The sequence below is a fragment of the Nyctereutes procyonoides genome, unplaced genomic scaffold (assembly GCF_905146905.1).
Source record: "Nyctereutes procyonoides isolate TBG_1078 unplaced genomic scaffold, NYPRO_anot_genome, whole genome shotgun sequence".
NCBI lineage: Eukaryota > Metazoa > Chordata > Mammalia > Carnivora > Canidae > Nyctereutes > Nyctereutes procyonoides.
Window position 1 is genome coordinate 53,410,357 of NW_026575135.1, and position 16,597 is coordinate 53,426,953.

The 16,597-nt window shown below is 37.9% G+C and overlaps 1 protein-coding gene and 1 pseudogene across 3 annotated transcripts in view; one reads left to right on the forward strand and one right to left on the reverse strand.

Annotated features, from left to right (window-relative positions):
• The window catches only part of RAD50 (RAD50 double strand break repair protein), a 228,764-nt gene that overhangs the window by 9,356 nt on the left and 202,811 nt on the right, over window positions 1-16,597 (reverse strand). For all 3 annotated transcript variants that reach the window (XM_055302058.1, XM_055302059.1, XM_055302057.1), the window contains one exon: window positions 15,545-15,769. In XM_055302058.1, the coding sequence (XP_055158033.1) occupies window positions 15,545-15,769 (225 nt within the window). The remainder of the gene's footprint in view (window positions 1-15,544; window positions 15,770-16,597) is intronic.
• On the forward strand, window positions 7,610-10,647 carry LOC129494861 (glyceraldehyde-3-phosphate dehydrogenase-like; annotated as a pseudogene).

Genomic DNA, 16,597 nt, shown 5'->3' on the forward strand with positions numbered 1-16,597 from the left:
TATAAGTAAGTACTAAGGATGTAACATATACCATGAATGAATACAGCTAGCACTGCCATATGATATACAGGAAAGTTGTTGAGGGAATACATCCTAGCAGCTGTCATCACAAGGAGACATTTTTTTTCCTTTTCTTTTTATTGTATTTATGGATTCTTTTACCTATTGTATCTTTTTTATTGTATTTCCTTTATTGAGAAAATAGATGTTAGCTGAACCCATTGTAATAATCACTTTGCAATATACGTAAACCAAACCATCACACTACATCTTAAACTTAATACAGTGGTGTATATCAATTATTTCTCAACACTGAAAAAAACCTGAAGTCTGACAAAATTACTAACATGGTTACAATTAGAGAAAAGTGATTACGATGTTAACAACACTTGGATATCATAATTAAAATTAAAAAGACAGTTAAAATGCCACTTTAAAAAATATTTTACTGATTTTATTTGACAGTGAGTGAGCTTGAGAGGGAGCGCAGGGCCAGAGGGGGAAGAGGAAGCAGACTCCCCTGCTGAGCAGGGAGTCCGATGTGGGGTTCGATCCCAGGACCCCGGGATCATGACTTGAACCGAAGGCAAATGCTTAACCAACTGAGCCACCCAGGCACCCCAAAATGCCATTTAAAAATTTTTTTTTATTTATTTATTCATGAAAGACAGAGAGAGAGAGGCAGAGACACAGGCAGAGGGAGAAGCAGGCTCCATGCAGGGAGCCCGATGTGGAACTTGATCCAGGGACTCCAGGATCACGCCCTGAGCTTTAGCTTTAGTCAGGCAGACGCTCAACCACTGAGCCACCCAGGTGTCCTCCAAAATGCCATCTTGAGGGCAGCCCGGGTGGCTCAGCTGTTTAGCACTGCCTTCAGCCCAGGGCCTGATCCTGGAGACCCAGGATCGAGTCCCACATCAGGCTCCCTGCATGGAGCCTGCTTCTCCCTCTGCCTGTGTGTCTACCTCTCTCTCTCATTAATAAATAAATAAAATCTTTTAAAAAAATGCCATCTTGAAAGACAGAAGGCTCAAATAGTTTTAGGAGTAAATGTTAGCTCTAAAGTATATAGAGTATTACACAGCAAGGAGAGATATAAGAAAAAAAAGGATATAAGAAAAAAAAAGTACAGGCCTAATTATTTTGCTTATAAATGCAGATACAAATATTCTAAATAAAATCAAATTTGGTGCTAAGGTAGTAAAAAGACCAAGTAATATCACGGTATCAGTGTTATCATGACCAAGTAGCATTTATCCCAAGGAAGCAAGACTAGTACAACAGGAAAAATAATTTAAGATAACTCACTGCATTAACAGATTAAAGAAAAAAATGATTATCTCAAAAATTTGTCAAAAAAAGTATTTGATATAAACCCTGAGTTCTGACAAAAATACTCAGAAAGTGAAAAACAGAAGAAATTTTTTTAATTTGACAAAATGACTATCAGATATCCACAGCAAGCATCAAATTTTACGTTAAAATAGAAAGGAGTACTTCTAAAGTACAAGAGAAAGATGCCCCTTCTTATGGCTACTTTACAAGAATATCCTCGAGATCCCTAACAATTCAGTAAGACAATAATAAGAAATGGAGAATAAATGAGGGGAAAATAACTTGTCATTGTTTCTGCAGGTGATATAATTATGCACTTAGAAAGTCTAAGAAATCAACTGAAAAACTATTAAGACTAATAAGGTGACCAGAAATAAACATAAAAAAATTATAAGTATTATCATGTAGTAAGCAAAATCCAATAGGAAACATAACAGAAAATAGGATTCTACTCACAGTGGTAATAAAAACTATGAAATACCTAGGAAGAAATCTAACAAAATGGTACAGGATCTAGAGGAGGGAGCTATGAAAGCTAAAAAGCTTACAAGAGAATAACCCTTACAAAAGAACAAAAAGAACTAATTAAGTAGGAGAAACTTACTACTGGGTGCAAAATGGGAGATATTTAATGTTCCAGAGAAGTCCATTCCTTCCCCTAAGTAATCCATTAAATTAAATGCACTCCAAATAGAACTCCCAACAAGAGTAAAAAAAAAAATTTTAAATGAAATCCACAAGGTGACTCAAGTTAGTATGTAAGACATAACAGGAATAAAGATGAAATAAATCCAAATACAGAGAGAAATTTAGTTTATAACTGCTATTTCCCATCAGTGAGAAAAGATTCAAGAGTGTTGGGAAGAGGGAAAAATCAAAACTTTATTTCTTTTGCTTTTTATTTTGTAAAAGAGTCATTTATTTTAGAGAGAGAGAGTGTGAGAGTAAGAATGAGTGAGGGGAGGGGCTGAGGGAGAGAAATTTGAGCACTCCTTGTTGACATAGGGCTTGCTCTTATGACTCTGAGATTATGACCTAAGCTGAAATCATGAGTTGGACACTCAACTAACTGAGCCACCCAGGCACCCCATGCATCACTATCTTTATTAGACCTTAAATTTAAAACTAACTAAAGGATTAAAAGTTAAATAAAATTATCAGAATAAATAATTAACAATTATAAATAAATAATAAAGAAATAAATAAAACCATCAGCTTTGTAGTCTTAGAACTGGAAAGCCTAAGGGAGAAGCCATAAATAAGACAACTAAAGGTTTTCTGGGACTCCTGAGTGGGTCAGCAGTTGAGCGTCTGCCTTCGACTCAGGGCATGGTCCTGGGGTCCCAGGATCGAGTCCCGCATTGGGTTCTCTGCAGCGAGCTTCCTCTTCCCTCTGCCTAATCTCTGCCTCTCTGTGTCTGTCATGAATGAATAAATAAAATCTTTAAAAAAAAAAAAAGACTAAAGATTTTCCTACCTAAAAATTAAAAGTCACAAAAATACCATAAAGTTAAAGGTCAAATGACAAACTGGGAGTAACTACTTGCAAGCAATGTGAAAAGGATTACCATCCAAAATCTATTAAAAAAAAAAAAAAGTAGTACAACTCACTAAGAAAAAGATAGCCTAGTAGATTGGTAAAGAGATATGAACAAGCAATTCTCAGAGAAATACAAATAGCCAACCTATGAAATGCCGTTTAACCTCACTACTAAACAAGGAAATGTAAAATTCAAGTGAGAACTTTTTTGTGCAATGGATTGGCAAAAATTAAAAAGGTTGATAATAGGAAATGCAATCATGGAGAAATGGTCACTTTCACACACTACTCATGGAAACAGAAATTTTGTGCTTTGGGAAGGCATTTTGGCACTAATGAGGTAAAAATGTACACACCCTCTGTCCTAGTAGTAACTGTTTCTAAGAAGCTATCTTTCTGGTATATCTGCCCAAGTGTGCAAAGACATATGTTGTAGCATGTGTAGTATCAAACATTTAAAAGCTTCCCAATATGTCCACTGGTGGTTAAATCAATTAGGTAACATCCATTTCATAGAATATTATGCGGCTATTAAAAATAATGATGTACTTACATATATGAATATAAAAAAATTTTCATTACCTGTTAAGGGACAAAACAGAAAAATACCTACAGTGTGATACTATTCACATAAAACAAAGATCTATTTGTGTGTACATAACATACAAAAAAGCAATGGGAGGGCAATGACAATGTCATCAATGTAATAATATCTAAGTGCTCAATAAATTCTAGTCATTGTCACAGAAATGAACCTAAGTCTGCTATAAATCTTCTTCTGTGATTTACATAGTAATGGACAACAGGTGTGCTCGCTTCGGCAGCATATATACTAAAAAAAGTAATGAACAACAGGGAAGCACAAATATCTGTAATACATGGCTAAATGGTATAAGTAGTACAAATATCATGGAGTACAGGGAAGGAAAAATCACATCAATGGGAAGGGCTTCAACAAGGTAACATTCCACACAGAACAAAATGGTTTGATTTGGTTAGAACATAGTGAATAGTGAGAGATGAGATGGGCAAGACCAGAGGTGGAAAGTCTTTAATATTACAAGTGAACAGGGACCACTACCTTTAGGAAAATACACCTGGTAGAAAGTATAATGGGTGGGGAGGGGGAGTGCAATACAGGACTCTGTGGGAGCTGACTGATGCAGGCCCAAAGATGAACTTCACAACACACTTTGTAGCCTGTGGACTTTACAAGTAATAGACATTTAAGAATGACCTTGAAATCCCTGACCTGTAGTAAACTATCATTCTGCTCAGGCAAAGGTAAGTATTTCATGGGCTGGAAAATGTTGTGGGTAAGTGGTCATCTGAGTAGCTGCACCAGCCCTACCATGTGCCTGAAGTGTGTATGTCACTCTGTTACATTTATCCTCACTCTTGGGAAGTAGTCTGTTTTGTGAAAACTGACTTTCAGAAGAAAAGGTCCAACATCTAAGACAACAGTGGTTTATAAATTATTTAGTCTTATGTTTAAATACTCTTTTCCATGTGAAAGATTCCCTTAAAAATTTCAGTAAAAATTGGCTGGGTTCAGTAAAAATCCTGGCATCCCCAGGACAGTAATTCAGGATTTTTGCCACTTCTCTAAGTCCATTTTTTAAAATTTTATTTTTATTTTATTTTTTAAGATTTTATTTATTCATAAAAGAGAGAGAGAGAGAGAGAGGCAGAGACACAGGCAGAGAGAGAAGCAGGCTCCACGCAGGGAGCCCAATGTGGGACTTGATCCCAGGACTCTAGGATCAAGCCCTGGGCTGAAGGCAGGTGCTATACCACTGAGCCACCCAAGGATTCCTTCTCTGAGTCCATTTTTAAAATCATTTCGGACCCAGCCATTAGCAGAGAACTGAACATCTGAAAAGGAGTCAGAGCAGGTACTAAGGGGTTGGAAAAACATCACAAAACCTTACCTATCAGGGAAAGATCTTTCTAGTTCTTACTTCTTCCATTATTTAAACCATAACCAAGACTCAAAATACTAGGAAAGAAAACTATCATTCTACAAAATTTGAAGTGACGCTTAAAATCTGAAGAGCACATAAAATGGCAAGTGGAAGTGGATTTCTCCGTAGTCTCAGCTATTTCACCGAATAAAACATTAAGTAAAAGAGTCAAACACATGTCTTATTAATAAAAAAATTAGTTCAGAAGTATGATAAAAACTACCAAGTTAATGAAGTTACCAAGTTAGAAAAAAGCAGTAAGATAAATTATACTTGCAAAAGACATTTTCCAAGATTATCCTCACCCTTGTATTTAAGTGTGCCAAATTTTGAGATATATAAATTGCTAAAAAAAAAAAATAGCTATGATCACTGCTATTCGTGATCACACTGGATACTCTTCCTTATTGCCCTAGTATTTACCACCGTGAGAACTTCCTGTCCCCCTACATTTAGGTCAGTGGAAGCACTTTTCTACAAGGGAATCTTCAGTGTTACGTTCTACTGAGTATCACGTCCCAAACAGTGACTTTCACTACTTAGCAAAACTCAAAATCTGTCACTTACCAAACCAAAGTTGTACTTTTAAAAGAAAAATGACCTCTTTTTTTAGATGAAACCCTTAAAGGTTATTAAATTTCCTAAAACCCTTAAAACTGTTGAGCTTATTTCCTTTAGCCAAATTCTTAAATATCAGCTTTTAAAATTCAGGGAGTGGTTCAATCACTGTTGAAAGATAAACATTTGGTCAAAGAAACCTGCAGTGAGTGAGAAACGCCACCAGCCATCTTTTGGTTTTGTAATCTACCTGTGATGCTAGAGAGGCTGCTGATGTGGAACTGTACTGTATTCACAGTGATGGCAAGAATGGTGGCTATGAGGTGAGCCCTGATCAAGCCCTCAACCCTAAGTTCTTCTCCAGTACCAGGAGCCGGGTCTGACAGACTCAGAGCTGAATGCCTCAGCTGCAAAACTATAAAAGTTAAGTGTTTTCAATGAGTTTCAGAAGAAATGTGACTTAACAGGCAACATTCTGTATTTGGGGGAAAATAATAGTGGAAAACCTGGGGCACAGGATAGAACATAGTACTGAATGATTTATTCCAAAAATCATTTAATTAATGCCTTCTTTTTAAAGCAGTAAGAGGTAGTATATTCTAAATGATGTAGTTCCCCCCCCATTCTCATATAGTGTAAGTGTCTCTGACCACTGGCAAGCTTATAATCAGTGATGTTTTTAGATGATTACTAATAACAGATGGTAATCAGCTTTTCTTGAAAATGCACTGCTAATTTCCTGTGTTACCCTAAATAGACAGCTGAATGCAACAATTACACTGATTGCATGCTTCATTCTAAGAGGTGAAACAATGAGGGAAATTTTGGACCTTTCTTCTAGGTGAGAAGGCAAATTAAAGGCTCACAACATGAACCTTACGAAGGCCACTATTTGCCAGCATAAGCCCACAAGGACTCAATTTTGGGGAAATCTGTACCACTTTTCTTCTCATTTAGAAAAATCCATTTGATTAGCAGATAACAGAACACAGTAAACAGCCTGTGTTTGTTCCTTAGGCAAGTCTAAATTGCTGGAAAGCACCTCTGCACCTCCCCACCCCCACAAGCTCCTCCTCACTGGCCCCATCAAGCCCACTCTGCTCAGTGTGATGGATCTGACATTAAGGTACTTTTCTCTACTGAAGTGCCCTTTGTTCATTATTCAAGGCCGAAGTCAGATACAGACTGTTACTGTGGAGCACCTACCATGGCTCCCCTATTGGACCATTAGCAGTTTGCAGTAGGGACAGGGTATGATACTTCTGTCTTCTCACAGCCTGACAAGAAAAGACTAACGGGGTTTTTGAATGAACATGTGCCTGACAGAGGGAATTCATTTTCTTCCTGCTGTCAAGGCTTCTTAGGGTATGTAGGGATAGCTGGAAGGTTCCTAGATATAATAGTCTTCTATTCAGTTAACACATATGGAAACCCCAAGTCTGCAGTTTAATGTAGTATGAGGACGAGTTACCTTATAGCAGAACACATACAAGTAAAATTTAAAAGAAGGCCAACCTACCTAACTTGGCCCCTCAGTCCTGTCTACCTATCACCCCACTTTACAGCTCCCCCTTCACAGAACTTTTCATAAGAATTAACTATGCTGTCTCCACTTCTTACCCCCATTTTCTCCTCATCCAACTCCAAAGCTTCAGTTCAAACCATGCCACTGAGATTGTTCCTCAAAATCAATAACATTTCCATTTGTCAAATTCAAGGGTCACTTCTGAGTCCTCATCTCATCTGACCTCTCAGTAACTCTAGATTCTTTTCTTTTTTAAAAAAAATTATTTATTTATTCATGAGAGACACAGAGAGGCAGAGGGAGAAGCAGGCTCCATGCAGGAAGCCCAATGTGGGGCTTGATCCTGAGACTCCAGGATCACGTCCTGAGCCAAAGGCAGACACTCAACCGCCAAGCCACCTATGCGTCCCAGTAACTCTAGATTCTTTTTTCTAGATTCTTTTTTTTTAAATTTTTATTTATTTATGATAGAGAGAGAGAGAGAGAGAGAGAGAGAGAGGCAGAGACATAGGCAGAGGGAGAAGCAGGCTCCATGCACTGGGAGCCCGATGTGGGATTCGATCCCGGGTCTCCAGGATCGCGCCCTGGGCCAAAGGCAGGCGCCAAACCCCTGCGCCACCCAGGGATCCCTTTTTTCTAGATTCTTGAAATACCTTCTTCACTCAGTTTTCAAGATAGCACCTTTTACAAGTTTTTACCTTTTACAAGTTTCTCCTACTTCATCAACTTTGGAAACATCTTGAGTCATGGAACCCTTCCCTTCTTTGTAAGTCATGTCACATAGTATCACTCTGTGGCTTTAAATACTACATCTATGTGGATGATTCTCAAATTTATACCTTTCCTCAACTCCAGACTCTAGATTACACATCCAGCTGCTTCAGGTGCCTACAAGTGCCTTACACTTAAACTGTCTAAAACAAAACTGTTGCTCAAGTAAAAATATGTAGGAGCAATCTTTGATTCTCTTCTTTCCTTTTCCTCCCCTATATTCAATTCAGCAGCAAGGTCAGTTAATTTCATATACCAAACAAACTTGAGTCCATCCACTTCTCTTCATTTCCACTGCTACCTCCCGAGTCTAGTCCACCACTATTTCTTGGATTATTACAACAGTCTCCTCACTGGTCTCGTCACTACCTTTGCTCCACTATGATCCATTCTCCAAACAGAAGCCAGGGTACTTTCTTTCTTTTTTTAAAGATTTATTTATTTATTCATATGAGAGAGAGAGACAGACAGACAGACAGAGGGAGAAGCAGGCTCTCTGCAGAAGCCTGATGTGGGACTCGATCCCGGGTCCCGGGATCACGACCTGAGCTGAAGGCAGCCGCCCAACCGCTGAGCCACCCAAGCGTCCCTGTTTCTTCAAGCTATGAATCAGATTATGTTACTTCCCTGCTTTAAACTCTCCAGGGACTTCCTGTCGTACAGAGAATAATATCAAACTGTTTACCAATGCTACAAGGGCACCACATACGCTGGAGACCATGTATCTCTGACCCTATTCCCCTGCTCATTCTATTCTAGCCATGCTTACCTTCTTCCTAGACCTTGAATCCCTCCTGTTCAAACTGGTCTTGGAGCCTATACATTGGCTATTCTCTCCACTTGGAAGGCTTGCATCTCTTTTTGTGTATATGTTGCTCCCTCTCATCAATCGGGTCCCAGCTTAAATGCCACATTCTCAGAGAAGATCCTGCCTTAGAAAAGGCTTAAAGTAGTCCCTCAATTACTCCCATCATCAAAGTTAAATTTGCTGGGTAATCCTAAATATCTTCTTAATCTTTTTGATAAATACTTGACCATTACAGGGTAAATACAAGAATTCAATTAGATTATGGCTAATATACAGTAAGTACTGATTCAATATTAACATCCTCTCTGTACAGCTCCCACCCTTGAAAAATTGAATCTCAAAGAATGTTTAAATAGAAACAGAAACTACATTTTCTTATTAATAAAAGTTAAATTCCTTAGTACTAGTAAGGAATAGACAGTTTAAGAATTTATATTAAAGAATGGAACATGACAAAGAAAGCTGGACATTTAAATGGCCTCTGAGTTTCCCTTATAATTTTGACTCTACAGTGACTCTAATTGACTTAAAAAAAAAGATTTCCATTTTATAGATAAGGAAACTGAACCCCCGGGCATTTAAAGAAGTTGCTAAATATCAAAAGTGAGAATTTGAATTCAAGTAGTCTCCAGAGAAAATACTTTAAACCATGTATTATGGATTTTTGAGACTTCAAAAAGGTAGAACTTGGCTCTCTGCTCCTCCCTATTCAACAGACAGCCTCATCTTCTGGTGCAGTGCCAGCCGCGTCCCCGAGACACGATGGTGAAGGTCGGAGTGAACGGGTTTGGCTGTATTGGGTGCCTGGTCACCAGGGCTGCTTTTAACTCTGGCAAAGTGGATATTGTCACCATCAATGACCCCTTCATTGATCTCAACTACATGGTGTACATGTTCCAGTATGATTCTACCCACTGCAAATTCCACGGCACAGTCAAGGCTGAGAACAGGAAACTTGTCATCAACGGGAAGTCCATCTCCATCTTCCAGGAGCGAGATCCCACCAACATCAAATAGGGTGATGCTGGTGCTGAGTATGTTGTGGAGTCCACTGGGGTCTTCAACACCATGGAGAAGGCTGGGGCTCACTTGAAGGGCGGGACCAAGAGGGTCATCATCTCTGCTCCTTCTGCTGATGCCCCCATGTTTGTGATGGGCGTGAACCACGAAAAGTATGACAACTCCCTCAAGATTGTCAGCAATGCCTCCTGCACGACCAACTGCTTGGCTCCTCTAGCCAAAGTCATCCATGACCACTTTGGCATTGTGGAGGGCCTCATGACCACCATCCATGCCTTCACTGCCACCCAGAAGACCATGGACAGCCCCTCTGGGAAGCTGTGGCGTGACGGCCGAGGGGCTGCCCAAAACATCATCCCTGCTTCCACTGGCGCCGCCAAGGCTGTAGGCAAGGTCATCCCTGAGCTGAACGGGAAGCTCACTGGCATGGCCTTCCGTGTCCCCACCCCCAATGTGTCAGTTGTGGATCTGACCTGCCGCCTGGAGAAAGCTGCCAAATATGACGACATCAAGAAGGCAGTGAAACAGGGATCGGAGGGCCCCCTCAAGGGCATCCTGGGCTACACTGAGGACCAGGTTGTCTCCTGTGACTTCAACAGTGACACCCACTCTTTCACCTTCGATGCTGGGGCTGGCATTGCCCTCAATGACCACTTCGTCATGCTCATTTCCTGGTATGACAATGAATTCGGTTACAGCAACCGGGTGGTGGACCTCATGGTCCACATGGCCTCCAAGGAGTAAGAGCCTCCTGGACCACCAACCCCAGCAAGAACAAGAGGAAGAGAGAGGCCCTCAGCTGCTGGGGAGTCCCTGCCCCAACTTAATCCCCCAACACACTGAGAGTCTCCTGAGCTCCAATTTACATCCTAGACCCTGAGGAAGGGGAGGGGCTTGGGGAGCCCTACCTTGTCATGTACCATCAATAAAGTATACTGTACCCAGCCAAAACAAAACAAAAAACAAAAAGGTAGAACTTAGGGATCCCTGGGTGGCGCAGCGGTTTGGCGCCTGCCTTTGGCCCAGGGCGCGATCCTGGAGACCCGGGATCGAATCCCACGTCGGGCTCCCGGTGCATGGAGCCTGCTTCTCCCTCTGCCTGTGTCTCTGCCTCTCTCTCTCTCACTGTGTGCCTATCATAAATAAATTAAAAAAAAAATTTAAAAAAGTAAAAAGCTTCCTAAAAGCATACATGAGATAGCAGGAAAGACTAAAAAGAATTATGAAAGGCAAAAAGGAGGGTATGTATGTGAACATGTAGTCTACCAGGCATAATAATGTCTTGCTAATGCTCTTGTTTCAAAACCTTAAATTTCAATACTTTAAACTGCTGGACCCAAAAACTAGGGGAGTTTTCAACATTTACAAAGGTTAAAAAAACAAGAGTTCTCACTTGATGCACACACAGATTTCTATGAGTTAGGAAAATGTAGAATGTTCACCTATTACACTTACCATGAAAGAGGATAGAAGGTATGCTCATGGAATAACCGTCTAAGAGTCATTTTGGAATGCTAACTTAATCGAACAAAAATCTTAGTAGTATTAATTTAAAAAAATAACAAACATAATAGGCTCATTCCCAGTTTTCATGGGAATAATAATAATATTATTATTATTATAAATAATATTATTATTATTATAAATAATAATATTTCTTAAAATATTATGAACTTCCCAAAAATTGTATATTCCAAAGTATGGCTAGGTTATTCTGGGGCTACCTATATTTTCATCATTACCTAAAACATTCCTCACACTGAAAGCAGGGTTCTCCTGCCTTCCTGAGACTGGTCTGTTGACTATGCACTTCCTGATTAGAAGAGAACCCATCTGTCTAGTTCTCTTAGCACTGGAGAGGATATTTTCCTTTTCAGAAAGCAACAAACAAAACCTAAGGTAAATGATAATTCTCCTGCCACAAATGCCTACAAACATGATAAAGATTTTTAATAAGAAGTATTTTACGTTCATAGTTTTCTTAAGAAATAAAGGAAAATACCCATGCGATGGAAATAAAGGACTGAAAACCAACACAGTCAGTGTGTGATATGATACTGTAGCTAAACTTGATTATTGGGGATCCCTGGGTGGCTCAGCGGTTTAGCGCCTGCCTTTGGCCCAGGGCGCTGTCCTGGGGTCCCGGGATCGAGTCCTGCATCAGGTTCCCGGCATGGAGCAAGCTTCTCCCTCCTCCTGTGTCTCTGCCTCTCTCTCTGTATGTCTATCATGAATAAATAAATCTTTTAAAAAAATAAACTTGATTATTATTTTCGTAAACTTCACATTGGGTACTATCAACCAAGATAGAACATGAAGCATAGGGCTTGAGAGGCACAGAATTAGAAATGATCCAACTTAAAGGCTGAGACTCTTAATGATCTGTATCACCAACATTCAACGAAAAAATGGAAAAGTAGTAAGTTGAGCATTCAAAGTCCTGGGCAAATGCCTTACATGGGATGAGTTTAAGGTTCAGTGTTTTATTACCAGTGTAGTTCAGGAACTCCCAAACTGAAAAATTAACATAAAAACTGGACCCAGGTCAGTGTTATCCCTGGAGCTCCTAGGAGATCAAAACCAAAATTGCTATGTGGAAGGTCATTCTCACAAGAAGGTCATGAGGGAGTCTCACAGAAAAATAAAAAAAAAGCACTATGAAAGATAAAGTTACAATTAAGCATTGCATAAAACAAAAAATAATTCATTAGGGGTTAGAATTAGCACAAATAGTAGAAATATACTCCTAAAAATGTGAAATACAAAAATCCTAATGTAAGAGTATAAAATATGAATTATTTAAAATGAGTAAAAGACACTTGAGAAATCGAAATACTAAGGAAAAAATATAAAAGAATTTCTATAAAGGGGAAAGGAGAAAAAATGAGTGGGAAATATCAGAAAGGGAGACAGAACATGAGAGACTCCTAACTCTAGGAAACGAACAAGGGGTGGTAGAAAGGAAGCCGGGATGGGGGTGGGAGTGACTGGGTGATGGGCACTGAGGGGGGGCACTTGATGGGATGAGCACTGGGTGTTATTCTATATGTTGGCAAATTTAACACCAATAAAAAATAAAAAAAAAGAATTTCTGAAAAAACAAAAGCAAAATAAAACTTAGAGAAATGAGAAGCTTTAAAAAAGGCAACTGTTAATATGCAGGATGAATAGCAGCTAAAGAATTTATGACCTGGAAAATACTTATGAGGAAGCCAATCAGTTTATTACCAATACATGCATGCCTGTGGAGGAAAGAATGAAAAGGCTTATTTATATGCAATGAGAAATGAAGGGAGGAGAATAAAGAGAAATAGGAAAGGATGATATTTGAGGAGATAATACACAGGAATTTCCCAGAAATGATGAAACCTATCAATACTACGATCAATAAATATGGTACTTGAACAGAAGAACTGAAAACTGACCTACCTCTGGAAGCACTCACAAAAAAAAAAAAAAAAAAAAAAATGCAGAATGCTGGAGACAAAGTAAAATCTTAGGAGAACCAGAGAACAAAGGCGTATCACTTCCAAAAGAATAGTAAGAATGATTTCTCAACAGTAACAGTGGAAGACAGGAAAGAATGGAATATTTTCAAAGTGCTAACTAGGCACTTTGAAAAAGGGGGAGGAAACAACCAAAAAAACCCAACCTCTTAATCTAGAACTCTACACTACAAAAATTAGTAAGGGTTATACCCTGGGGAGGATAAAAAGGAAACAGAACAGAAAGAAATGAAGAGTAGGACTTTCAAGAAATTGGTAAACATGAGGGTTTATCCAAATAAGCACTGAGGATGAAACTACTGCAGTAGTAATTATTACTAATTTGAGATGATATAAAAACACAGTGAAACTAAAATCCTAGAGAATAGAAATACCGCAGACAAGATCATTCATATTCAGGAAGAAGATCAAACAATTCACATTAGAGCCATAGTTTTTCAGTTTTGATGTGCATTAGAATCACCAAGAAGTTTTGTTCAAATGCTGCCTGCTGGGCCCTGTCCCCCAACATTTCTGATCTGGAGTAGAGGCTGAGACTTTGCATTTCTAACAAGTTACAAGGTGACACTGATAATGTTGCTCCAGGACCTCTTTGAGAATCAATGCATTTGATCTTAAATCAAATACACATATTAAAAATTGAAAGGGGGACACCTGAATGGTTCAGTCAGTTAAGTGGTAGACTCTCAATTTCAGCTCAGGTCAGGGTCTCAGTGTTGTGAGACTGAACCCCTGCATATGGCTCTGCGTCTAGCACAGAGCCTGTGTGAGATTCTTTCCCTTTGCCTCTCCTCTCTCAAAATAAATAAATAAAGGTAAATACCCAAATCACTAAAGGAGAGTATATCATTTACAACCCAAAGAAGGGGAAAAGAAGGAATAAACAACAATAAATTAATCCCACAGAAAGCAGGTAAGTTGAAAAAAGGGTACAGAATTAAATACAACTCTATTATCAATTAAAATGAATTAAAAGGACAATTTAAAAAAAGATGGACAGACTAGATAAAAAAAATCTGTTTGTTGAGTATATCATAAGGTTGTAGTAATTAAGACAGTCTCAGTAATGGCAAAGAGTCAGACAATGTGAGCAGTGACACAGAGCAGAAAACGCAGAACCTACTTGCACACACAGGGATTTCTGATATATAACGGAAATGACCACTACAGATCGTTAAGGAAAGGATTGGCTACCCAATAATTAGATTCAGGATGGCCGGCTATCAAGGAAAAAATGAAACTGGGTTCTCACATCACAATGTATATAAAATTCAATTTAGGATTAAATACTTAAAAGTAAAAAAGCAAAATTAAAGCTTTTAGAAGAAAAAACAGCAGTAGGAAAGGATTTCTTAAGATACAAAAAAAGCTAATTAGAAAAGATTTATAAATTCAACTGCCTTAAAATAAAATCTGTTCATTAAAAGTTTGAGATGATATTTATAATACATGTAATTAAAAAATTAAGATACAGCTGAGATAAGAACACAGGCAGATCAGTACCACCACTACCAAGACATTAAAAATGGGTGAAAGACATAAACACTTCAAAGAGAAAAAAACAAGAGTAAATATGAAAAGATGTTTAGCATCATTAGAAATCAGGGGACTGGCAATGAAGACCACAATGGTTTACCACTATACACCCACCAGGTTCACAAAAATTAAAAAACTGACAAAATCAGTGTCAGAAGATGCTTTAGAGAAAACCCTTACATTCTGGTAACAGTGCAGATTAGTAAAACTACCTTGGATAACAGTTATTTTGTAAAATTGAGTGCAAAAAAAGTTCTACTTGTACATATATCTCAGAGAATCTCTTACACCTTTTTCTTCAGAAAATAAAAGAGATATATCTTGGATAAAATTATTTTGTAAAATTGAGTGCAAAAAAAGTTACACCTTTTTCTTCAGAAGACCTCACAGGAATGTTCCTAGCAGTAAAGGTTGTATTAGTAAAAGACCATATACACCATACAGTGTGGTATAGTCCCATGTCAGAATTCTGTACACATCAGTGAAAATGGATGAACTATAGCTATAAAAGCAACATGAGTATATAAAAACAAAATAAAACAAAAAAGACAAATCCTAGAAGAGTATACAGAACATTGTATTTTTTAAAAGCTTGAAAAAAAAACCCAATACACACGATAATTTTTTTTTTTAAAGCAGAGAAAGCAAAAATCTGTGTCAATTGTCACAGGGAGTAGGGGATGACAGAAGGCTTCAATGAGGAGCATCTAAGTGGATCCTAGTTAGTGACAATGGAAGAGTTCTTGTAATGGCTATGCAGGGTGGTATCAAGAGTACTCTTTAAGATTAATATGCTGTAAAACTTAACTTCATAACTTAAGTAAGCATGCATGTGTGTGTATATACATGTATATATATTTATTTTCCCATTCTCTGATATATATAACTATATTTAAAACATAAAAAAAGAGGAAAATATGACTAAAATATGCTAGTTTATACTGACTGCAGTCGGAATCAAATCCCCAGTCTAATACTTACTGATCAAGGGTCTTATAATAAATGTCGAGATCCTTGTTCACAAGCTCTGTTGTTCTCATAACAATCATCATTTCCCTGTACTTTTCCTCTGCATCCCGAAATTGAGGTTCTCGAAGTTCTCTTTTAAAATGAATAATTTCTTCCTCGTAACCTTTCTGTCGTCCTATTGCCAAACTGTGATTTCTTTTTATATTGTCTATTTTTTCTTCCAACTTCTGATGTTCACTATAAATGGTAAACATGACAATTAAGGACCATTCTTAGCTTTTAGCAGCCTGAAGTGGAAAAGTCAGATCTCTCTAGATAAAAAATAAGTCTCTCCTTGCTTTTTATTTAAGGCTTTAATACTAAAGAAATTTTTCTTCCTTCCCAAATCTCTGAATCATCCAGATTTCTGAACAGCTGATTTCTGTGTGCCAAAGAACTCTTATAACACACGAACACTGACCAAGTTCCTCACTTTTAGACACCTAAAAAAAAGTACTCTTGGTGATTAAATTACAAAATCACAAAATTCTGATTGTGAACTAAGAATGCACACTTACCAACATGGAGAAGTTACTAAATAATAGGTGTCATCATTCCATTCACAATACATCAAAGGCAAAATATAACTTCATCTCAAACTATTAGTTTCTGTGGTAATACTTAGTAAAGGTCTGTACTTTATGAAAATAAAATTTCACTTGCACAGTATAGCATAATAATGATCAAAGAAAGTAAAATACACAAACTTTTCTGGTAACTAGGGAGATAATAAAGATTTGTGTGCTTTAAAAAATCGTATTCATTTAACAATTACTTATTAAGCACCCTCTTATTAAGCCCTACAGTTTATGGACATCATTACAGAACTGGCTTGATGATCTGTTTTGTTGACATTTCCATTGCATTCTAGTTTAAGACAGATTTGACAAGGAGCACTTGTACTTAGTAGTCTGAATGAATATTAAAAAATCACTCTTATGTAGTACCAAGCACAGAAGAAATTATAAAAATATCTGGTTTTGGTCTTCAGCAGTGAAAAATAAACTGTTTCAACTGTAAGATTAT